General features: G+C 40.6%; 1 protein-coding gene across 2 annotated transcripts in view; it reads left to right on the top strand.

Annotated features, from left to right (window-relative positions):
- Positions 1-23,796, top strand: part of STX11 (syntaxin 11) — a 50,107-nt gene extending 26,311 nt beyond the window's left edge. Inside the window, exon 3 of one of the 2 annotated variants that reach the window (XM_032274539.1) lies at positions 22,069-23,796. In XM_032274539.1, the coding sequence (XP_032130430.1) occupies positions 22,069-22,937 (869 nt within the window). In that variant the 3' untranslated portion in view covers positions 22,938-23,796. The remainder of the gene's footprint in view (positions 1-22,068) is intronic. The other variant, XM_032274540.1, reaches the window with a different exon arrangement.
- Positions 23,797-26,141: the final 2,345 nt, after the last annotated feature.

The following is a 26,141-nucleotide window of genomic DNA, read 5'->3' as shown; positions in this document are numbered from 1 at the left end:
CCTGCCACCGTGCCTAAGTTTTGTATTTTTTTTCTTTTTGAGTAGTGACGGAGTTTCTCCATGTTGGCCAGGCTGGTCTTGAACTCCTGACCTCAGGTAATCCAGTCTCCTTGGCCTCCCAAAGTGCTGGCATTTCAGGCACGAGCCACTGCACACAGCCCAAAAATTTAAAAATTAGCTGGGTGTGGTGGTTCATGGCTTGTAGTCCCAGCTACTCAGGAGGCTGAGGTGGGAGGATTGCTTGAACCCAGCAGGTGGAGGCTGCAGTGAGCTATGATTTTGACAGAGCAAGATTTTCTCTCTCTCTCTGTCTCTCATAAAAAGCTTTATGTTAAGTTGTTTTTTGTTTGTTTGTTTTGCTTATTTAGAAAATATATTTTACAAGGACTGGGACCACTTATTTTTTGCTCACCAAGCTAACCTCTTCATATCATACCTGGGGTATAAATACTCAATAAATACTTGATGAATAAACACATGAAATTCCCTGTCAGAGAAGCCTATGCAAACATGTGTCCTGAAAGATGTGGATAAGGATATCAGTCACATAGTCTACACATACAAGTCTACACACACTTTACAAACATTACTTAAAATCTCATTAAAAGGCTTCTCAACTTGGTTTATAAAAATAAAATAAAGCTAATGGATGCTATTATTTCTATGCTGTTGTGTATATTTTAGTTAATAGAATTGAGGTATTTTAATATTATGTTAAAATCGAATGATAAAGAATACTCAACAGTAAGCAAAAGTGAAAGTTACAGTATTTAAAGTTGTATGCATGTCATAATTTCTGGGAATTATTCTGCATGGATGTTGATAGTCTGTTCACGAGAGAACAAATTACATTATTCTTTAGCTACAGAATTTTCTGCACTTTTCGACGTATAGAAAGATAGCTACAGATTCCCAAGGCAAACATTACCAGTATTACTGCAAACATGCAACATCCCTTTTATCCAAATTAGAAGCTCACATATAAGGGAAAATTAAAATCCTGTTAGCATTATAAGATGTTTAAGATTTTTTCAATACCTGTAGATGTTGATTCTATATAGCTTTATTTTATTTTTTATTTTTTGAGACAGAGTTTTGCTCTTGTTGCCCAGACTGGAGTGCAGTGGCACAATCTCGGCTCACTGCAACCTCCATCTCCTGGGTTAAAGTGATTCTTCTGCCTCAGCCTCCCAAGTAGCTGGGATTATAGGCACCTGCCACCATGCCTGGCTAATTTTTTAATTTTTAGTAGAGACAGGGTTTCACCATGTTGGCCAGGCTGGACTTGAACTCCTGACCTCGTGATCCGCCTGCCTCGGCCTCCCAAAGTGCTGGGATTATAGGTGTGAGCCACCGCACCCAGCCTATGTAGCTTAAGAGAGCACAGTTGCTACATGGAACAGTTTCAATTGGGGTAAATATATAAGAAATTTGATCAACTACTGCCTTTTAGTTGGTTTTGTTTTGAAAGAAGATATTGGTTATTTGACTTCTTTGATAGGTAAAATGCAAGATATTCACTATGAAGAAAACTTTTCTTTAAAATAAGTGAGTTTTTCTTTGCCCCTTCTATATAGAGAATACCAAACACCTAACTCCTGTCTTCCCGAAGTTTAGGCTGAATAGAGCACTAATATTTTGTCACTTGAGTTATAGGAGTAATATAAGAAACTAATAATAGAGGCCAGGCGTGATGGCTGACGCCTGTAATCCCAGCACTTTGAGAGGCTGAGATCACCTGAGGTCGAGAATTTGAGACCAGCCTGACCAACATGGAGAAACCCCATCTCTACAAAAAACACAAAATTAGCTGGGCATGGTGGACATGCTGGTAATCCCAGCTGCTTGGGAGGTTGAGGCAGGAGAATCACTTGAACTTGGGAGGCAGAGGTTGTGGTAAACTGAGATCGCACCATTGCACTCCAGCCTGGGCAACAAGAGTGCAACTTTGTCTCAAAAAAACAAAAACCTAATAATAGAATCATTCTTTGGTTTTATAGAATTATTTTAGATCATATGGTTTGCGCATGCTTCCAAATGAGTAGTACTTGTAGTATCTTCAATAAGCTACCTGATAAATTAACCGATTATGGATGGCAGTATTCAAAATAATAATTCCTAAGACTGTTTGTAAAATACTTTAAAGTTTACAAAGTGCTTTCATGTACATAACTTATGTTACTTAATGATCAAAAAGTAACCCTGTGAGGTAAGTAGAGTTATTATCATTTTACCGATGAGGAAACTGACAGAGATGTTAAATGCTCAACTTGATGCAGCTAGAGATGGAAATGGGAATAAGCCCTCGCTTAAAAGGCCGAGAGCCCTTTATTCAAATGATGTTAGCAGCAGTAGGAGTATCTACCCTTTGCCTCTTTCTTGGAAACAGTACTTTTAAGGCTTCTGCTAGATGAAGAATAAGATCTTTTCACTACATGTTCCTGAATCTAACTGAAAAACTAAACAAAACCTACCACTACTAACAATGAAATCTTATTAATTGGTGCTGGGGGTGAAGGGAATACAACTTACCTTTATGAGACACTTATGCAGAAGAGATGTTCAGTGTATAGGTCAGAAAACCTAACCATGAATTTTATAAACACTGAGTCTTTTCTTTTTTAATGCTTTAAGTTCTGGGGTACACGTGCAAAACGTACAGGTTTGTTACATAGGCATACATGTACCGTGGTGGTTTGCTCCACCCATCAGCCCGTCCTCTACATTAGGTATTTCTCCTAATGCAGTGCCCGACCCCATGACAGGCCCCAGTGTGTAATATTTCTCTCCCTGTGTCCGTGTGTTCTCATTGTTCAGTTCCCACTTATGAGTGAGAACATGCAGTGTTTGGTTTTCTGTTCTTGTGTTAGTTTGCTGAGAATAATGGTTTCCAGCTTCATCTGTGTCCCTGCAAAGGACATGAACTCATCCTTTTTTATAGCTGCATAGTATTCCATGGTGTATATATGCCATAATTTATCCAGTCTATCATGGATGGGCATTTGGGTTGGTTACAAGTGTTTGCTATCGTGAGCAGTGCTGCAATGAACATGTGTGCATGTGTCTTTACAATAGAACGATTTATAATCTTTTGGGTATACACCTAGTAATGGGATTGCTGGGTCAAATAGTATTTCTACTAGATCCTTGAGAAGTTGCCATGCTGTCTTCCACAATGGTTGAACTAATTTACACTACCACCAACAATGTAAAAGTGTTCCTATTTCTCCACATCCTCTCCAGCATCTGTCGTTTCCTGACTTTTAATGATTGCCATTCTAACTGGCATAAAATGATATCTCATTGTGGTTTTGATTTTCATTTCTCTAATGCCCAGTGATGATAAGCTTTTTTCATAGGTTTGTTGATTGCATAAATATCTTCTTTTGAGAAGTGTCTGTTCATATCCTTTGCCCACTTTTTGATGTGGTTGTTTGTTTTTTTCTTGGGTATTTGTTTAAGTTCTTTGTAGATTCTGGATATTAGCCCTTTGTGAGATGGATAGATTGCAAAAATTTTCTCCCATTCTGTAGATTGCCTGTTCACTCTAGTGATAGTTTCTTTTGCTGTGCAGAAGAAACTAATTAGATCCCATTGTCAATTTTGGATTTTGTTGCCATTGCTTTTGGTGTTTTAGTTATGAAGTCTTTGCCCATGCTTATGTCCTGAATGATATTGCCTAGGTCTTCTTCTAGGGTTTTTATGTAAACACTAAGTCTTAATATCAGTCCTCAGACTAGCTTAGATGCTTCAGGATTCTTTCACAGTCTCTGGGATGTGTGGAATTGGGGTAACCATCTTGAGATTCTTAAACATGAAGGCACACATGGGGATATTCTTGCATTCTAAAATTTCCCTTTCTTTTCCAAGTTTCCCACAGTCTTCCTTCATTTCTTTCTCCTTCTTTCCTTCCTTCCTTCCTTCCTTCCTTCCTTCCTTCCTTCCTTCCTTCCTTCCTTCCTTCCTTGACTTTTGCTCTGTTGCACAGGCTGCAGTGGTGCAATCTCACTCACTGCAACCTCTGCCTCTCAGGTTCAAGCGATTTTCCTGACTCAGCCTCCCAAGTAGCTGGGATTACACATGTGCCACCACACTCAGCTGATTCTTGTATTTTTAGTAGAGATAGGGTTTCACCATGTTGGCCAGGCTGGTCTCAAACTCCTGACCTCAAGTGATCTGACTGCCTTGGCCTCCCAAAGAGCTGGGATTAAAGGCATGGTCACTATTCCCAGCCCTTCCTTCCCCTTTCCCTCTTTTCTTCCCTTCCCCCTTTCCTCCCCTTTCTTTCTTTCCTTTCTTTTTGTCTGTCTCTCTCTTTCTTTCTTTTTACCTGACTTCACCTGCACAAATCTTTTGTTGATGGAAAGTATGGTGTGACTTGCCCTGTGTCTCTGCATCTCTGAGGGATGCCCCTGGGAAGAAGAAACCTCAGACAGCTTCTGTGGTTTTCCAGGGAAAGGAACTATATTTCACAGTCACAGGATTGGTTCTTCTGAACACTGTCTCTTAAGTGTTCACAACCTTCTGGTATAGAAAAGAATCTAGAAGAATATGTATTATATTTTATCACTGGCTATTTAATGGAGTTATTATATATAGTTAGATGATGGAAAGTTTTTACTTTTCACATTAAACAAGTCTGTCTTATTTGATGTATTATTACATGTTGAGTATCTCTTATCTGAAATGCTTCAGACTAGAAGTGTTTTGGATTTCAGATTTTTTTGGATTTTGGGATATTTGCATATACATCATGAGATATCATGGGAATAATACCCAAATCTAAACACAAAATTTATGTTTCATATATACCTATACACATAGCCTGAAGATAATTGTATACAGTGTTTTTAATAATTTTGTGCATGACACAAAGTTTATGGACATTGAACCATCAGAAAACAAAGGTGTGACTGTCTCAGGCACCCACATGGACCATCTGTGCTTGCTTGGTATCACCATCATTCCTGACTCTGAATTTACATGCTACTGATAAGCAATAATTTCTTTCTTTTTCATTTTCTTTTTTTGAGTCAAGATCTTGCTCTGTTGCTCAGGTTAGATCACAGCTCACACCGAAGCCTCGACCTCCTGGGCCCAGCTGATCCTCCCACCTCAGCCTCCCAAAACTGGGAATACAGATGTACACCACTGCTCTCAGCTAATTATTGTATTTTGTTGTAGAGGTGGGGTTTCACTATGTTTCCCATGGGTGGTCTTGAACTCCTGGACTCAAAGAGCCTGCTCACCTCAGCCTCCCAAGGTACTAGGATTACAGGCGTGAGCCACCACGCCTGACTACAATGATTTTCTTAGACTTATTCACACAGAAGTACATAATGGTAAAAAATATATAATATTAATACAGTGAGAAAAATAATGTGTTCAGCGTAACTGAGCCCAGTAGCATCACCAAATACCTGTACCCGCTGTTAACGGGAACAACAATGGCAGGATGAATTCTGATTAAAAAGTTATTGTACATTGTACTTTTTTTAGGTGAGAAGAAATATCAGTAATAGTTGAGGGAAGTGGGTCCTCTGAGGATAAGGAGGTATCCTGCTGGACAGCCTTTTAAAATATTTCCTCCAGAGTCATCTGCCTCATTAACAATGGTTTTTGTTTTAGATTTCTCTTAGATTTTACAAACTGGTATCATTTGTTGTTCTGTTATAAACACATGCTACTGTAGTCCTTCAGTAAGCTCATCACACATCCACTGTGTCATCTATAGGCACTTTTTCTGCAGCATTAATGGCATATTCATTGTCCCTATTATCATAATCATTTTCACTGAGAAACATTTCAGCTATTTCACCATCAGTCAATGAATGAAGAACTGTAGCCTCCTTGTTGATGTTAAAAAACTTCATTGATATCTTCTTCCAGCTTACTGACGGACTCCGAAGGTATATTTTTTGCATATGTAAGGAGATCATGCATCATTTTTCTCTCACTTGTTATACAGAATCCTTCAACATCACCACGTTGTTCATCGTCATCACTGAACAGTCACACGTTAGAGGTGTGCCAGGTGTGCACAGCTGTGTCTTTAGTCACGTGTCCCAAGCATTGGCAACAGCATATATGGCATCCCTCATGCTAAGCTCCTTTTGAAAATCTTCTACACTAATGCCTCTGTTCACTACCACTAGCATGCTGTTCAACACAGCATTATTTACTTCTCATTGATCTAAGGATGCCTTGTCACATGTATGAAGCAGAGAAGTCACATTTTTGGGAAAGTATTTGGCACAAACATTATTTTTGAGGAGAATTTCCGCTGGAGGATGAGCAGGACAGATGTGAAGGAATAACAAATTCTTGCAGTTGTCATCTAGTCCAACTTCCCTGCAGTGAACACAAGCTGCTGGTACCAAGTACTTATGAAACTCATCAGAAAAGGTACCCCCGGTGATCCAAACCTTTTTATTAGCATAATAATGGATTGGTAAGAAATTTGCTCCTTGGAAACACCAAAGATGCAAGCTTTTGTCTATCATAGCCAGATCACACTTACACATGCCTGCTGCATAAGTTAGTGAATCTACATTAGTTATTTCAGGGAATTAAAATCATGTGAATACATGACCATAGGTACCATATAGAGAGTGCCCACTCTAAGAGCTTTACATGGCTTACCTCATTTAATTCTCTCTACTATCCTATGAGGTCATTATTTATGCATTGGGAAGACAGGGTATAGAGAAGATGTCCCACAATAATATAAAACTTAGCAGAGGCTTGAAAGGCACTCATCGTTAAGAATTGCACTCATCTGTTTGGAATTGCCCTCACTGCTGGGAACCCTGAAACCAGTGAGGAAACCCAGGCAAGACCCAGTAACAGCAGAGGTGGGGTCTGGCTGTGTCTCCACATGATTCCCCAGGCTTGAACACTTGGCCCTTCTCCTGTACGTCCCTGTGTGGATATGGAATTCTAAGTGGATCCTACAGCTCTGAAAAGAAGTATCCTGATTGCCGTTAACATTTTGAAGGGTTAGTAAGGCCATAATCAGCTTCTGAAATTCCTTAGAATCCCAGTTCACATCCCACTAATTTTTGCTCTTTTTAGCATGGCAGCAGAAAACTTCCCTGGTCCAGTCTTTGACCAGGGAACTTTTAGATGTGGCAGTGGAGTTGTTATTCGGGAAGTTGTCCTGTGCCTATGTACTGCCTATTTTGGTGAGCTGAATGATAGGCTTGTAATACACCTCAAACTATCCACTTCCATTTAAACATTGGCTCTTCAAGTTCTCAGAACCTCTTATCAGACTGAAACTCAGCCAAGTTTAAAACTACGGAGTATCTCTGTACTTTCTTGACCCTGCTGCTCAAGAACCCCTATTTAGCCCACTGTATTATTGAACAACTTTTGCAGAGTCTTTGTGTGGAAGTTGTGTGTTTGAAATAGTCTTTTTTTTTTTTTTAGCATGTTTTTTTTCTCCTCACCATGATTATGACCATGGTCCTCAAAAAAAATAAATAAATAAAAAATAAAAGGGCTATTTTCAGATATGTTACAAAACATGTGCTTTAAAAATTGTGTATGCTTTATATTAACTTTTGCGTACAATATGAGTAGAATATCACAAAGGTCTACTGAATTAAAATCAAGATATTAATATATAGCTTAGGTCACAATTGTTGCACAGGTGACATACTTCATAAGGACAGCTATTTAGTTCATGTTGCTTATGATTGTGTTTTAAAATCATAGCAGCAAACTTGTTTTAAATACATGAGAACTTACTTTCCAGGAATTATAATTTATCCATGATTCACAACAGCCTCCAAGTCTTCTTTAAAGAATATACCTTAAGGAGCATAGAGAAACCCAAAGGAGGTATATCAGGTAGCTTTGTCAGAATAACAAGCCACCCCCAAGTAACAATTTGCTATTTCTCATGGGTTCAAGGATTAAATGAGATAATCCATGTAAACCTTCAACAGCGGTCCCTGGCAGATAGTGAGCACTGGTGGTTCTTCCACGGATCTCACCTGGGCTCAGTTGAGGTGGGTCAGCTGGGGGCTGGCCTGGCTCTCCATGTGTCCTCATCCTCCAGGAAGCTAGCCTGAGCTTTCTCACATAATGGTTTCAGTGCTCCCACAGCAGGCAAGCCCCAAGGTGTTGATGCTATTGAAGCCTCTGCTTGGTCTATGTTTCTTACCATCCTCTTGGTCAAAGACACCGATTCAAAGAGTAGAGAAACTGATGCCACTTCTTGATGGGAGGTGCTGCTAAGAATTTGTTGCCATTTGTTGTAATCAAATATAGTCTGTCTCTGACAAAATTTATTCACATTTCTCTTGCAAAAAAAAAATATAATCACTCCCATCCCAGGATTCGCTGAAGTCTCATCAGATTATAGTATTAGCCTCGAAGTCTAGAGATTTATGCCTGATCTGTATGAGATCTAGGTACAGTTCAAACTACGCAGAGATAGCTCTTCTTATGCTGATTCTGTTGATCCCAAGACAATGAACAGGCTGTCTTTCCCATACACATCTAACATATAATGACGAGATAGGAAAAGGATAACAAAAGTAGACACCCTGTTTAAAAAAAAAAAAAAAAAAGACCCATGAGCAGGATACACATGACAATCACTGGTCCATAGCAGTTCTGTCCAAGCACATGTTACCAGTGCCCCTGTTTCTGAGCTGGGCCATGTTCCTTGATTAGAACCCAGCTCTGCTTTGCAGAAGCGGTTTCCTGGTTTATAGTTCTCTACTGTTCTTGGCTCTACCCTCTGAAACTCTCTTCTTTTCCCATAACAAATGGCTTATTTTTGCTGCTAAATAACGTCATTGGCCTAGATCCTGATCATAAAAAGCTGGGGACCCAGAGGACTCTTTTCCTTTGAAAAGTCTCTGTATTTTTAGGGTAAGGTTGTGAGTGTGCTTGTCAGTAAAACTCTCTTAAAAACTTTGTGGATTTCCAAAGAATCTAATTAGGTTCCATGCCCCTAAAACCTACATTCATAATTGTTTTCATGGTAGACCTCTGTCTACTTCAGGCTAAGGGTCAGGCTGCTTTGAGACAATATGCTTAGAGTCTTAGGCTCACTTTGTCTAGCTGAGAAGGTCTATGAGGCACCTTATTCAGTTTTACCAAGGTCTTTACTCTGAGGCCATTTATTTCTTAGAATTGTTTCTTCCAGTTGAGAAGATCGGAGAAGTAAAAAGTTTTTATTTTCCTATCTTGTGAGTTCTGGTTTCTATTTTCTCTAAATAATGCTTGCAAACTAGATAATCCAATTTTTAGTTTGTCTCTATCTTGTAGAAATTCTATGTAGTTATAGACACACTCAAACACTTTCAACATTGTCTGGAGATCTTTGCAGTGAGATGCAAAATTCATACTGACATTTTCAGTCTTTGGAGCTGCCACAGGCAGCAGTGTTGCCAAGTGTTTGGCTCCCTATGATAAGGGTTGCCTTTTCCCCTGACTGCTCTCAGTTTCCTCACCACTTCCGGTCTCCTCTAACAGTCTGCGTGCCATCTTTCCAGTTTTTCTTGGCAGTTACATCACTGCTCTTCACCTGCTGTCTGGTGCCAAGGCCATTCCGGAATGTTTGAGGTTTCTGTTCTGACAGCATGCCACTTCTAGGTACCAATTTGTGTGTCGGTGAGTTTATGCTGCATAAGAAACTGCTACCCATTTTAGTGGCTTCAAACACAATGATGTATTATTTCTCACAATCCTGTTGATTGGCTGAGCAGTCTTCTATTGGGCTCTCCTGGCCTCCTTCACGTTCAGTCTTTTGGTGGGTTAGCTGGGGGCTGTGCTCAGCCTCAAGTACTGCTCAGCTAGGCATCATCTTCCTGCAGCCTAGTCCAGGATTCATCCTTTAGTGGAATGAAGGTACCCAATAGCAAGCCCTTTTGCACAAATGCTTTTCAAACCTCTACTTGTATCATATTTCGTAATGTCTCAATAGTCAAAGCAAATCTCAGTCTCATGGCCACACTCAAACTCAAGGAGTTGGGAGATGGTCTGTACCTCTTGATCAGAGAAGGTGCAAAGAATGCGTAGTAAGAAAATTTTTATGTTTATTTTGTTATTATTATTATTTTGGGACAGGGTCATGCTGTCATCCAGGCTAGAGTGCAGTGGTGTGATCTTAGCTCACTGCAACCTCTGCTTCCCAGGTTCAAGTGATCTTCCATCCTTAGCTTCCCAAGTAGCTGGGACTACAGATGTGCACTACCATGTCTGGCTAATTTTTCTGTCTTTGTAGAGATGGGGTTTTGCCCTGTTGCCTAGGCTGGTCTTGAACTCCTGAGTGCAACTGATTCACCCGCCCTGGCCTCCCAAGCCAGGATTACAGGTGTGAACCACCGCGCCTCGCCAGAAAAACATTTTTGCACCCTTTCACAGTGAGTATGTACAAATTCAAGGGGAAAGAATGGGGACACTTAGGAGGTCAGATCAGGAATGTGGGATGAGAACAGATGCTCACCACATCATGGAAATAATGTAATGAGTTGATGCTTTCATGGTTCAGATACTATCTGGTACTACAGTACTAAAATTAGGCCAGGCGCAGTGGTACACATCTGTAATTGCAGCACTTGGGGAGGTTGAGGTGGAGGGAATAACTTGTGCTCAGGAATTTGAGACCAGTCTAGGCAACATGGTGAAACTACGTCTCTACAAAAAATACAAAAATTAGCCTGTAGTCCCAGCTACTCAGGAGGCTGAGGTGGGAGGACTGCTTGAGCACAGGAGGTCAAGGCTGCTGTGAGCCGAGATGGCACCACTGCACTCCAGCCTGGGCAATAGAGTGAGATCCTGCCTCAAAAACAAAAATAAAATAGTAAAATTGGCCAGGCACGGTGGCTCATGCCTATAATCTCAGCACTTTGGGAGGCTGAAGTGGGTGTATCACTTGAGGTCAAGAGTTCGAGACCAACCTGGCCAACATAATGAAACCCTAACTCTAATAACAATGCCAAACATTTACTGGGTGTGGTGACACATGCCTGTTGTTTCAGCTACTCAGGAGGCTGAGGCATTGCTTAAACACAGGAGGCAGAGGGTGCAGTGAGCCACGATTGTGCCACTGTACTCCAGCCTGGGCAATAGAGTGAGACCCTATCTCAAACAGTAATAATAATAGTGACAATATAGTAAAATTAATAGCTGTCATTTATCGAAGTCTCAATATATGCTACCCTCATGAAAATGCTTTATACATGTTAGGATTTTCTTGCTATAACTGGAAAAGGCAATTACCTAAGAGTTTTTTTTCACTTTGCTAATAACATTCTCTTTTTTGTTTTTCTCCTGCCTCAGCCCCCCGAGTTGCTGGGACTACAGGCATACACCACCATGCCCAGTGAATTTTTGTGTTTTTAGCAGAGAGGGGTTTTCACCATGTTGGCTAGGCTAGTCTCGAACTCCTGACCTCAGGTGATCCACTCCCCTTGGCCTCCCCATAGTGCTGGGATTACAGGCGTGAGCCACTGCACCCAGCCTTAATAACACTTTTTAATATTATTTATATGTTAATACAATGAGCTTCTCTTTCCTCATCTTTGCAATGAAGGCACTGTGCAAGATCATCATTACAGTCCTTTTCTGCTCTCACTTTCTTGGATTTTACTTAACATGGTTGTTGGGTTGATTAGGAAGGAGCACAGTAAGTAGACTTTATCTGCCTGACTTCCACACCCGTGGAGAAATTAGAAAGGAAAGCAGTCAGAGGCCAAAGGGTCTCATTAGTGACTGATAAAGATAAGGTTGGAAGATGTGGCTTAACATCTGGGAGACTGTGCTTTCTGATCTTGAAGCCAGAATTGGCTGGATTTACCCTCCCTGGCCAGAGCTGATTTCATGCACCCCAACCAGGGGTAGTGCAGAGAGAACACAGGTTCTCTGGTAAACCCACTTTCAGGAAAAAGAAAGAAGAAGCTGGGCTACTGCAGACAGGTTCTTCTTTTAGATTCACCGATTACAGAAGCACCTCCATGCCCTTCGCAGGAGGAGGTGGAGGGAGATGCCAGAGAAGGGAGGACACAGAGCAGGGGAGAATATTGCTCTTTAACAACACCAGCCCCTCCTAACCTAGTACCTCCCCACACTAGCGCCTCCCACCCTCACTCCCCCAACAGCTTCAATGCAGGATTGAGTGGAAAGGGCATGACTGCAGAACCCGGACAGATGTGAGTTTCAATCCCAGACTTCTCCCTGACTCGCTGGGTGAACTTAACTTTTCTGAGACCTAGTTAATAGTAAATTAAAAATTATGTTACCCTCCTCCCAAGGTTATTGTGAGGCTTGGTAGTGAATTTGATATCAGTTCTCCAGCACAGTGACTGGTGTGGGGTGCACAGTCTGTCACTGACATCGGTTTTCTCTTCCTTGCTTTACGGAGCAGGCTTGACTCTAGAGCGCTGCAGACTCACTTATAAGCTTACTATTATTAAATGTTTCCTTCTCGAATGTCTTTGTTGCCGCTATCTGTAAAGGGAGTGAGAAGACATCAGTGGTGGTAAGTGGAAATAACTGAGGAAGGGTTTGATATTTTTACTCCCAGGAAAGAAAAACATTAGAAATCAAATAAAACTGTATCACCACATGGTTCAAAGATGTTAATAATGGCCATTTGAGTCATCAATACATTGTGTCCAGTGCCCTCCTTTTTAAAAAGCAAGGAAGCGTGTCCATGCGTTTTAGAAGACGATTTCCAACAACAATAAGTAGATGACTTTGACATTTGAAGGGAGAAACCGCAGTTATTGTAAAGGTTACTTACATGGAAAAACCTCATGCGTTGATGATGTTGGATAACTCAGATATTTCTATACCTCATGTAAAAGATATCAACCATATGTAAGAATATTTTTCCTGGGAGAATTTAACGGGAGTAACCAGGCAATGAGATTAGAATAAGTGGCTCGAAGGACACTGTTTATGAGAAAGGGAAATAGATAAAGGAATGCAAAAATTCGGTGAGCTTTTCCTTAACTGGTGTTATAAGTTGGAAAAGAAAATATCATTGATGATTCTGGAAACTCCATGGATTTCTCCTTTTAAAAGATACTTCATGGAATTGTTACAAAATATAAAGGAATTACTTAAAGGCATATATGGTTTCCTACTGGACTCAAAATCTATTCCCTATCATTTTTTAAACATAGATTTTGCCTGTATTTTCCAGGCAAAATTTTGCTTCACATTCTAGGGTCAAAGGGAAATCAGACTGAAGATTACAACAACTGTTTTGGTTTGTAAATACTAGTAGAGATACAAGTAGAAAAACTTGCACAGATGACTTGAGCCTTGAGCCTTGAGCCTGGAGCCTTGACCCTTGCATGCTCCTGTGTTGACTTTCTCTCTTAGAAAGCTCATCTCCTGTCCGTTCCTGTTGCGGCTTCTATGCACCTGACTGTAAAATTTACATCTCCAAGTATCTGTGCTCTGTTATTTTAGAGTGTTAATGGTTTTCTGGATTTTTGGAAAGTTGTGGTGACTTACTCCCTATTTTTAAAGCTGTAACAACTGAAGTGTTGCAATGTTGGGGAAATTCTGATATGAAGAAATTTGTGTGGGAAAGAAAGTAGTGATTCTAATGGTGACACTATTTCCATGTGTTAATCCAGATCTGAGTAATTAGATGCTAATAATTGTTCCTAATAGAAAATCTCAGTTAGGGAATCAGTTTCCTATTAGGTTAAAGATTTTAAAAGAAACCTTCTTGTGGGGAGTTTAGGAAAAAGAAGCTAGTGTAGCTTTGTGGATTACAGATGTACTCTCAAGTCACACTTTTGGGATTTCTATGCCAACTCCATAACTGTGTGACTTTAAGCAAACTGCTTAAACTCATTAGGCCTCAAACCTGTAGACTGGGGATGATGATAATACCTCATAAAGGATAAATGAGTTAATGCCTGCATATTGCTGAATACTGCATTTGGCATTTTACAAATGCTTAATACATGTTTGCTATATAGCAGAATGTATGAAACCTACACAGGAGTAGCTGCTTTGATTTCCAGTGCATTTCTACAAAAGCATCCAAAAGCATATTGCTGACAGGGAAATCCAACTTCCCATTGACGGTTTATCAACTGTGCGTATCAAACTACCTTCTTCTGTTCACACAGTGGCGGAAAATTCTGATTGAGGAAGCTGAAAAGTGAATTATGTCAGAGGGCATCAAATGAGTAGAGTGATTGAAAAGTAAAAGACTGTCTCCTCCAGGAATGCTTTGAATAACTCCTACCTGCTTTTTGCATTAGAGCAAAGAGAAAACAAGAGACATTTAAAAATTATTTCTTCTAGCCTCAGACTTTTATCATTACAAACTATTTCAATTAATATTCTTCAAACTTTCCATTTTTGCTTTGAATGAGCCCTAAGGCAGTATTAAATGTGTACTTGCCCAATGCATTTTAAGATACAATACAAACTTTTTTTTTTAATTAACTTTAGAGCAGCAAGAAAATAAGAACTGTTCGTTAGGAACTTTTTAGTTTTAACCTATAATGTTTAGATGTTCAAATGTTTCCTTCTACATTAGTCTGTTTTCATGCTGCTGATAAAGATACCCGAGACTGGGCAATTTACAAAAGAAAGAGGTTTAATGGACTTGCGGTTCCACATGGCTGGGGAGGCCTCACAATCATGGTGGAAGGCCAGGAGGAGCAAGTCACATCTTATGTGGATGGCAGCAGGCAAAGAGAGAATGAAGAGGATGCAAAAGCAGAAGCCCCTGATGAAACCATCAGACCTCATGAGACTTACTACTGCAAGAACAGTATGGGGGGAAACCACCCCCATGATTCAATTATGAGGGTACAATTCAAGATGAGATTTGGATGGGGACGCAGAGCTAAACCATAGCACCCTCATAGATGTGTCATTTTAAAAATCAAGAATCAGAGCACCAGTTTTACTCAGCTGAGTGAAATTATTATTTGTGAATCTGAATCAACCTGTCAGGGAAAGTGTATTTGTTGTTCTTTAAGGGTTGTGTTACTATGGGTTATGCCAGAAAGGAACTGCTAAGTTACAATGACACTGTACCTGTGGCATTTCCAGGTACCTCTGGTGGCAGGGATGTGTGGGCAGGAGGGACTGGATGAGGTGGTTGAGAAAGGTGTACGGAGGGCGACCCCATTGGGCTGCGCAAGTTGTGATCTCACCACAGATGGGACAAGCTGTCAATCCAACGATGCTCAGCTCACCAGGTCGCATTCCCTGGGGCAGGGTTGCGTCTACCCAGAGAAAGGGGCCCTTTCCCAGCTTTCGCAAAGATACTGTGTAAGACCTACGCAAAGGCTCATTAAGGTACCTTATAGACCAGTAATGGACCTTCTGATTTGTAATAATCATTTTAATCATACTTATAAAATTGGCATAAAATTAGGACATAGGAGATATGTCATAGAATCTGAAAATCAGAACTTGAGTACTGTGCAGAAGTGCTGTAATGTATATCTTGGGGGCAGATCTGTTTTGCTTCTGAAGTAGCTGAATGCCATTTGCAAAGACTCTCTCTTTCTTTCTCTCTCTCTCTCTTTCTCTCTCTGTTTGTGTGTGTGTACGTGTAGATCTACAAGCTGATCTCCATAATAAGCTTCACAAGGTTTCCCATGTGTCTTGAGCTGCTCTGTATTGCATAGACCCATGTCTGAAATTTCTCACTACTTGTAAAAATACTTTAACATCTTGCTGTGAAACAAGAAAACGTTGTGTTTCCAGGTTTTGGCAAAATTTGCCTAATGTGTGTATTAGTCTTTTGGGGCTGCCTAATAAAGACTCTCCTTTATGATCAGAGAGATACTATATATTTCATTTATTCCCTTAGAGGCAAGTTGGGAACAATGACTTTCACAGTTGTCCTTTGTAGCATCCAGTGTCTTGGTTATGTGTGATATGGTTTGGCTGTGTCCCCACCAAATCTCAACTTGAATTTTATCTCCCAGAATTCCCAAGTGCTGTGGGAGGAACCCAGAGACAGGTAATTGGGGGGGAGACTTGGGCTTGGTCTTTCCTGTGCTATTCTGGTGATAGTGAATAAGTCTCATGAAATCTGATGGGTTTATCAGGAGTTTCTGCTTTTGCTTCTTCCTCATATTCTCTTGCCACTGCCATGTAAGAAGTGCCTTTCACATCCCACCATGACTGTGAGACCTCCCCAGCCATATGGAGCTACAAGTCCAATTAAACCTCTTTTTCTTCCCAATCTCGGGCATGTCTTTATCAGCAGTGTGAAAACAGACTTGATACAATGTGGTTGTCACCTCCATTCTTTGGTCTTCTGAGGTAGGTAGAAACCTGCTTTCTGAATTGTTCCTTCCTGATACGACAGAAAATTTTAAGATTCTATGTGCCAGATATAGTAGGCTCTTCATAGCAGGATCTTGGTCTCAATGACCAGAGCAATTACTTAATAGAATATCGCCATCCTTCCTTGTTCTCTATGAATGCTATCAGAAAATTTATTCATGTACCTGAGGGTGCCTCATCATAGGAAGCTCAGTCTTCAAGTTTATTCATACTCTCCTTTGATCAATGCATGCAACAATTACATTTTTCTATCATAAAATGAAGGGATCAGAATAAACTGTTTCAAACATTCTTGATTCTTTTTCCTTTTGGGCTTCAGAGATTTTTTTTTATGAGAGTGAGTTTTCCGCTGACTTTCTTATTTAGCCTCCATAGCAGGGAGCCAGGAGGCAGTGCTTATGAAAGCCACCATCTTTTCAGTGTGGGAGAGAGGCCAATAGCTACCCCTTTCCTTCCCTATCAGTGGTTTGCCCATCAAGACTACTCCCAAGCTAGGAATTATTATAAGTTCTCCAGAATTGCCTGATAATTATTAATAAAAAGCTGACATGGGCCAGGTGCAGTGGCTCATGCCGGTAATCCCAGAACTTTGGGAGATTGAGGCAAGCAGATCACCTGAGGTCAGGAGTTTGAGACCAGCTTGGCCAACATGGTAAAACCCCATATCTACTAAAAATACAAAAATTAGCTGGGCATGGTGGTGCACACCTGTAATTCCAGCTACACAGGAGGCTGATCCAGGAGAATTGCTTGAACCTGGGAGGCAGAGGTTGCAGTGAGCCGAGATTGTGCCACTGCACTCCCACCTGGGTGACAGAGCAAGACTCGACTCCACCTCAAAAAAAAAAAAAAAAAAAAGTGACATGATAGGTATCTATGGAATGGGTCACAAATTTGGGTATGCATTATAATCACCTGGAGATCATGCTAGACCTACCGAATCAGAAACTTTAGGTGCCCAGGCATCTGTAATCTTTGAAGCTCTTCAGATGATTCTGTCACCTCCTGCAGACTGAGGACCACTGAGCTGCCATCATCTCTTTGTTCCTTTGTTTTCTCTTACACAAAACTTTATTGCTTAATGAAAAAAGACTTAAGCAATTCCCGTTTCCTTCCCTGTTGGTCCTAGTTTTCAGGACAGATTATATGCAAGCCTGAAAAGAAAACTAGAAAGCAGAAGCAGATTTTTGGTAGTTGGTTGTAAATTTCCTTTTAAATTCTTCACCTCCATGCAAATCAAAGTAGGACTTATTTTTAGCAACTTGATGAATACAATTTACCAAACTTTATTACATTATCCTTTATTATAATTAGACAGGAAGGTCTGTAGAATTGTCTGAATTTTCTTTCTCATTTACCGTAGTTCTCTTTCTAGGAACTCATAGTACAGAATCAGGCTACAGGATATATAGGTTATTTTGATGCTCTATTTGTGCCCACTTCTATATTTTTGTATAACTTCAGCAGTGTATACACTTTTAACCTTTTTGGAGACATTCTTAGGAATAGCAGCCTCTTAGTGGACTTTCTGTTGTAGTTTTCCTAATATTTGCTCCCTGGCGACCAGGAGACCTATGTCAGTGGAGGCAACTCATCTGAGGCTGAGCTGAGCCAGGAAAGGTGGGCAGGAAGGCAAGGTGAAGGCCCTCTTCCCTCCTTCTTGACCACACCTCAAGAGAGAATCTTTATGTCTCCCATACCCTTTTTTTTCCTCTTAATAGCACATTATGGACTTGCACCTATGGACATGAGCTTGAGCCCTCACCTGATTTATAATTTATCTATGACTTTATGGTTGTTTGATCTTGAGAAGGAATGACAGTCCCTGAACTTTTCCAAGACCATTTTCTATATGGTTGAATTGTACTGGACTCTTTATATTATGATGATATGATGTCCCTTAATAGCTTTTTCATGGCTCTAGGAGAGCAATACAGAGCACAGGACCTGTCTAGAACAAGCAGGATGCCTACAAATGATCCCTAGCGTCCCAGGGTGTTGCACAGTCCCGTATCTACCCATTTCCTTCGGTTGAAGTGCCTCCTAAGACCAAAATGTAAGGAAGGAAGGCATCTCTCACCTCTTCTTGCCTTGTTCATCGAAATGTATCCATTCCATCTCATCCAGTTGTTGCATGGTAGACTATATTTGGATACTAACTTAAGCAGATGGGTACAGCTCAACTCTATGCAAGCTAGCTAATGCGCTTTCCCCAGGTAGCGTAAAATGTTAACTTGATTGCAATGCATAGACTCAGAGAAAATGATAATTAACATTTTGATGTGTATTATTCAAGCTTCTGTTTTAGAATGCTGCAAATTCTCTCTTCTCCATACCTACTTTTTCTGCCTAACAGAGTATATATGCTTTTCATTCCATCAGATAGCCTTCTAAACTCTGTGACTTATGTAGAAGCCAGGACCTCATTATTGTGCATTTAACTTATTTCTGAATTTCTGTAAAAACAAGGTGGTGATGAAAATATTTAGAGCAATGAGTTTCATATGCCTTTCCATTATATCTTTAGAATAAATGCACATAGATCAAAACAAATGCACAATTGAAAAGCTTTTGATACATATTACTAAACTGTCTTCCAGAAAGATTCTATCAATTACCAATTTTTAAAATAATTAATATACTTCATTTGCAAAATGATTAAGTTGCAAAAACAAAGGCACCACAGGAATTTTAAATTAGACTTTTTTTTAATCTAGAAAAAAATTTAATGTAATTCTTAGTTCAGCAAAAGCTGAGAGAGGTCTCAGAACCCTGAACAATAGTATTGACTATTTTATTTTATTTTATTTATGTTTTTAAGTTCCAGGGTACATGTGCAGGATGTGCGGCTTTGTTACACAGGTAAACGTGTGCCACTTTGGTTTGCTGCATAGATCAACCTAGGTATTAAGCCCAGCATGCATCAGCTCTTTTCCCTAATGCTCTCCCCTCCACTGCCCTCCCCCAAGGCCTCAGTGTGCATTATTCCCTTCCCTGTGTCCATGTGTTCTCTTGTTTAGGGAACATGCAGTGTTTGGCTTTCTGTTCATGGGTTAGTTTGCTGAGGATAATGGCTTCCACCTTCATCCATGTCTCTGCATAGAACATGATCTCATTCCTCTTTATGCCTATACGGTATTCCATGGTGTATACGTACCACATTTTCTTTATCCAGTCTATCATTGATGGGCGTTTGGGTTGGTTCCATGTCTTTGCTATTGTGAAGAGTGCTGCAGTGAACATACATATGCATGTATCTTTATAATAGAATGATTTTTACTGTTTGGGTATATACCCAGTAATGGGATTGCTGGCTCAAATGATATTTCCAGTTCTGCATCTTTGAGGAATCTCCACGCTGTCTTCCACAATGGTTGAATTAATTTACATTCCCACCAACAGTATAAAAGCATTCCTATTTCTCCACCACCTCACCAGCATCTGCTGTTTCCCAACATTTTAATAATCACCATTCTGACTGGCATGAGATGGAATTATTAGTATTTTTTGAGAGTTCCCGGAATCCTTACCCATTTGAAAAATTATTGTTTTTAAAAAGTTCCTGGCTGGGCACGGTGGCTCACACCTGTAATCCTAGCACTTTGGGAAGCCGAGGTGGGTAGACCGCCCTGAACTCAGGAGTTTGAGACCAGCCTGGGCAACATGGTGAAACCCCGTCTTTACTAGAAATACAAAAAAAATTAGCTGGGTGTGGCAGCATGCACCTGTAATTCCAGCTTCTCAGGAGGCTGAGCCAGGAGAATGCTTGAATTCGGGAGGTGCAGGTTGCATAGAGCCGAGATTGCACCACTGCACTCCAGCCTGGGTGACAGAGCCAGACTCCATCTCAAAAAACAACAGCAACCAAAAAATTTCCTGCTAATTTTATGGGGAAAAATATTCTCCGCAGTTTAATTTGCATTTCCTTGTTTAATACAGAAGTCTTTTGTGACTATAATATAAAAATATAAGATTATTTAGTGCATTGGTTAAGTGGTGCTGTTCTGAAGCCTGAGTGTTCACTTACTGGTGACCTTGTGTAAATTCCTTGATCTCCCTATGCTCACACCAACTCTGATAATGGCAGTACCTTCTCACAGAATCTGTATGAAAACTAAAGAGCATATCATATGAAAGATGCATAGACAATATCGGGCATATATAACATGCATTTATGTTCTCTGTCATTTATATCTTCTCTGAATTGCCCTTTCACTGTCTGGGTAAGTAGATTTTTTGGTAGTTTAGAAATACATATATTTTGTATCTTAACCCCTTATCTGTCATATATTATAAGTTCTCCCCAGTTGGTGGTTTGTCTTTCAATTTTGTTAAAATGAGTAAACAGTTGAATATCAAGAAATCCAGACCAGGTGAAGGCATAGTTTTGGTCCAGCCTGGATCTTTTTTCTGCCCGTCAACCATACTGTTAGGAGAATCACCTTCCCCATATTGAGAAGGTCTGGTATTGATTATAGCCACCAGATATCAGAAATGGCACTTTAAGCAGCTTACATTGTTATATTAAAAATGACCATCATAGAATAAAACTTCTGCTTAATTTATGTGAATAATGATCATGGTAGATGAGAGGCCATGGTTAATGTTTCACCATTTTCCATTTATCACCAATTCCAACTGTCAGCATTCCATTAGTGGTGATATAAAATTAATTACTTCAACTTGAAAGAAGCTTTTAATTTGAGACCAAGAACCCTGATACATTGTGTAACCATTATGTGTTACTACTATTCCCCTCTTTGCTGCAAATTATGTAGGAGAAAAGGAATCTTTCTGGTCATGAAGTCTCATGTATAAAGGCAAGATGTTCCCTATATTAGCATATATACATGCTACTAAAAATGAAAGTTTTTTACTTCATTGGAAAAAATATGGACATAGAGACTATTACTTTGCTTTACTAAGCAGAGGAATTACCAAAACCATCCTTGTACAAACATGAAAATTTTGCTTGAGATGCGAACTTGTTTCAAAAAGCTATTAAAAGTGCGCAAACATTGATGCTTACGTGATGGACAAATGGGAGTGTGTTATATTATTGCCATTAGGCCATATATAATTGGAATTTTCCATATAAAAGCATTCTAAAAAGCAGTGTTATTAACGATGCTTATCATTAGGGAATGTTATTGAGAAGAGGAGTAAGGAAACTTCAACTTCTAAATTTTACATTTAGATTTCTGTCTTGTCATTTTACTTCAAGTGTGTTTTATTTTTACAACATCTTTAAGAGAAAAAAAAATTAAATCATGATTTGCATGGTAACTATTTTAAGAGTGGTTAGTATGTGCAGGAGGGGCTGCTTACCAGTGTTGAAATAGACACAAAATAGGCAACATTTGGATGTTGGCCCCAAAGCCTTGTAGGTTGTTCTCATTCAAAAATACTTGTGCTTGTAAGTCTTTCTTCTTCTTTTTCTTTCTTTTCTGTGTGTGTTTTAATTTGCGATGATTGGAAAACATAAAACAAGAAAAAGATGGTTTCCCAATGCAATCTAAAAGTTTAAATTGCTGATTGAGTTCTGGACGGCTGTGATGGTACTGCAGATGCCTATAGGCCTTCAAATACAAGTTGTTTGGCCATCTTACTTCTTTCCTTGTAAGCCAATGTCAGAACAGTTAGCTCCTTTAATGCACTTATTGGAATAAAAAATTGGGAGTGCTGAGAATCATGTTTCCTTTTCAGTCCCCTGAAGGCAAGTATATGACCCTCAATAGAGTTTAACTTCATTGTCTCTACTTGCAGGCAAAATGAAAGACCGGCTAGCAGAACTTCTGGACTTGTCCAAGCAGTATGACCAGCAGTTCCCAGACGGGGACGATGAGTTTGACTCGCCCCACGAGGACATCGTGTTCGAGACGGACCACATCCTGGAGTCCCTGTACCGAGACATCCAGGACATCCACTATGAAAACCAGCTGCTGGTGGCCGACGTGAAGCGGCTGGGAAAGCAGAACGCCCGCTTCCTCACGTCCATGCGGCGCCTCAGCAGCATCAAGCGCGACACCAACTCCATCGCCAAGGCCATCAAGGCCCGGGGCGAGGTCATCCACCGCAAGCTGCGCGCCATGAAGGAGCTGAGCGAGGCGGCCGAGGCCCAGCACGGCCCGCACTCGGCGGCGGCGCGCATCTCGCGGGCGCAGTACAACGCGCTCACCCTCACCTTCCAGCGCGCCATGCACGACTACAACGAGGCCGAGATGAAGCAGCGCGACAACTGCAAGATCCGCATCCAGCGCCAGCTGGAGATCATGGGCAAGGACGTCTCGGGCGACCAGATCGAGGACATGTTTGAGCAGGGCAAGTGGGACGTGTTCTCCGAGAACCTGCTGGCCGACGTGAAGGGCGCTCGGGCCGCCCTCAGCGAGATCGAGAGCCGCCACCGCGAGCTGCTGCGCCTGGAGAGCCGCATCCGCGACGTGCACGAGCTCTTCCTGCAGATGGCGGTGCTGGTGGAGAAGCAGGCCGACACCCTGAACGTCATCGAGCTCAACGTGCAGAAGACGGTGGACTACACCGGCCAGGCCAAGGCGCAGGTGCGCAAGGCCGTGCAGTACAAGAAGAAGAACCCCTGCCGGACCATCTGCTGTTTCTGCTGTCCCTGCCTCAAGTAGCAGGCCGGCCCGGGCCGCCGCCGCCCATCCCAGACCCTGGAGCGCGCTGGGAAGGACGCACCAACAGTTGCCCCAACTCTTAACGGAACTCAGTCTTTAGAGAAGAATTGAGAGGTTCAAGAATTGCAAACCAGCCCCATGCTTGGAAGGATGGTTAGCACACCGTCCGGTGGTTCTTCAGTAAAGACAGATTCCTACAAAGTTGTGCAATGTCATTATATGATACCCTTGCACTCTTACCCTGTTGATGGAAGCCAAGAAAAGAACTGACGTTGTATCTGACTATAGGGTAAATGTCTGAGGCCTGCCTCCTAATAAAGACTCAAGGAGGAAGTCAGTTGTGCGTCTGCAAATAGAATGGACTCATGATGGAAACTTCAGTTCATTTGCCTTGTACGGAAGATTCCCTGGTTCTGTTCCATTTTGAGCAAAATTGGCCTTGGGAAAAACCATGTTCTTTCTTTCCGATTCTTCATCCGGTCTATGCTATGCAATTCCTCCCCGAGGATAGATCTTATTTCTGCTCATTTCCCCTACTTATGAAAATCACACCAAACACTTAGTATTTCCTTATCTCTTTCACTTTTTAAATATCTTTCACCAGGTTATATTTTGGGATTATTTTTCCAAATGTTTTTAAGCACTGAATATCGAACAAGCACTCAAAATGAAGTGTCAGTCGTGTTTTATGTATTTTTCACTGATAAAAATTATTTAACATTTATCTTTTTACTTGATTACATATGCACATATATATGTAAATGTAAGATACTAATATTCACAAATGTGTGTATATAATGATCAATTGGTTTAGCTTCTTTTTTGTACGTATGGTATATAAATTTCAAGAAGAACACTTTCTGGCTCTTGGTATTGATTTGCTTGTTTTGAGTCTGTTTCACTCCAGTTTTCCCCTTTTTAGTCAAAACTTCATATTAAACAACTCTGCATTGGTTATGGTGGTAGACAGGTGTTGAAAGCTGAAAATGTATACAGAGCTAGAGACAATTAACATTATTGGAAATATTGCTTTTGTTTCACTGTGGACCATTCCTTTCATGCATAGAAATGAAGTAATTTAAAGTAAAAGAATTTTGTTTTCCAAGCAAGCTTAATAAACGTTACATTATAAATATATTTTTATACATTTGTATTGACCATTTAGTTTACTTTCTTAATTACTGTTAAAATTTTTTTCTTTTTTCTTTTCTTTTTTTTTTTTCCTTTTGAGACAGCGTCTCCCCATGTCACCCAGGCTGAAGTGCAGTGGCATGATCACGGCTTACTGCAGCCTTAGCCTCTCAGGTTCAAGTGATCCTCCTACCTCAGGCGACAAATAACTGAGATTACAGGTATGTGCCATCATGCCCAGCTAATTTTTGTATTTTCTGTAGAGACAGGATTTGGCATGTTGCCCAGGCTGATCTCAAACTTGTGAGCTCAAGCAACGCCCACCTTGGCCTCCCAAAATGCTGAGATTGCAGGCCTGAACCACTGCTCCAGGCCAGAATTTTTTTCTACTAGCTACTTGAGACTGCCACATCTCGATGGAACTGAGTGGAGAGAGAAAAGAATGAAAAACTCAAAGAATTCCCACGAGAGTGTCTTGCTTTCCCTCCTGTGGGAGGGAAAATTGGCCTTGGGAAAAATCATGGCCATACTTCAGGAAAATCATAAGGCTTTAGAGATATGGTTTACTCTGCAAACTTTTTAATGCCCTTAAACACATTTACCATGTTTCCTGGCCTTCCTCTGTGTCAACTCTTAATTCTTCCTAATCATTGTTTAGTACATGAGCAAGTTTAGTACTGGTCATATTTCTTAGGTCCTTCAGAAGGTGGAGTTTTAAAAGAAGGAGGAAGAGGGGTATATGAATTCTTTAGATCACTGCCTGACCTGCTTATGACTAGGAAAATCTATCCCCTATGTCCAATTTTAATTTCATGGTTAAATTTGAGAATTGTGGAAACCAAAGCCCACAAGGCTATTCTCACATTTCTCTCAATTTCTTTCTCAGCTAACTCCAGGGATATGTATCACCTTTGACTTAATTCCCTTTCTCTAAGGGAAAGGGGAAAAAAGTTCACGTAGCTACATTGCAATGCTTTTTATCATAGAGGAGAGACATTGTAAATAGAAATTGCAAGCCAGTTTCTACCAAAAAAGAAGAGCTCATAAATCTGACTTGTTTGAACCCATAAAGCATTTTCTTTGCTTCGAGCCATCATAAAAGTAAGCGAATTTTCAGGCTCTGTATATATTTTAATTCCCAGTATTTTATATTGGAGAGTTTGGTACAAACTGCACATCACTGCACCAAAAGAATGAGTGAACTGTTGCCTATGGAAAAAGAACACTTTTTCTTCCTGCTGTTTGGTAACCATCTCAATGTGACACAGTGGTTGAGAGTCCAGATTCCAGACCCTGTTTCTTAGATTTCAGCCTTGACTCTGCCACAAACTAGCTATCTGCCTTAACTTAGTTTCTCTGTGCTTTGGTTTTCTCATCTGCAAAATGGAGATAATAGTACTTACCTCATAGAGCTGTTGTGAAAAGTAATAACTGAATGTGTAAAAGCACTTAGAACAGTGCCTGGCACATGAGAAGTGCTTTGTTCATTATTGTTGTTATTACATAATTTTCTCTTAGACTGAGAGCACTATTAGTGACCCAAGTAAATTTATAGTTTTTAGGTTCAGAGGAAAAATAAAGGCTTATTTTTTGTTAACAGTCTTAATAAAATGAAATAAAGAAGCCAAGACCCCTATCTTCTGTGAATATTGGAGCTTCTTTTTTCTGCAGTGATAAAACTGTTTTCACTATGACATTTCTATTCCTGCGTATATCCAAACATGTACTGAAGAACAAATGAGATGTTCCACAAAAACAGGTAAGCAGGAAGTAGGTGTTCTCAGTTTGGCAGGTGTTCTTTCCTAATTCTTCCCAAGTTGTGAGTCAGAAGTTCCCAGAAGGAGTTCTGGGAAGTTGTAGAGGCGGGGTCACAGACCTAAGGGGAGGAATCATTCGGCCCACTGCACGTCCTGGCCTGTTCACCAAAGTTCTTCCCGGCTCTGACTGCCATGGCAGGCCGTGGGTGAAATGCTGGCTTTTTCCTTAAGAAAGTGTGATCTAGTGCCACCAAGAGATGCTGTAGAGCTGGCTTTACCAATCTCATGATGCTTGCTTGGCAACTCTGAAAGGTGA

This window comes from Sapajus apella, unplaced genomic scaffold (assembly GCF_009761245.1).
Source record: "Sapajus apella isolate SASKATOON/1434 unplaced genomic scaffold, GSC_monkey_1.0 scaffold6, whole genome shotgun sequence".
Lineage (NCBI taxonomy): Eukaryota > Metazoa > Chordata > Mammalia > Primates > Cebidae > Sapajus > Sapajus apella.
The sequence above is the reverse complement of the archived record's forward strand: the minus strand, read 5'-3'. Positions and strand labels throughout refer to the sequence as shown.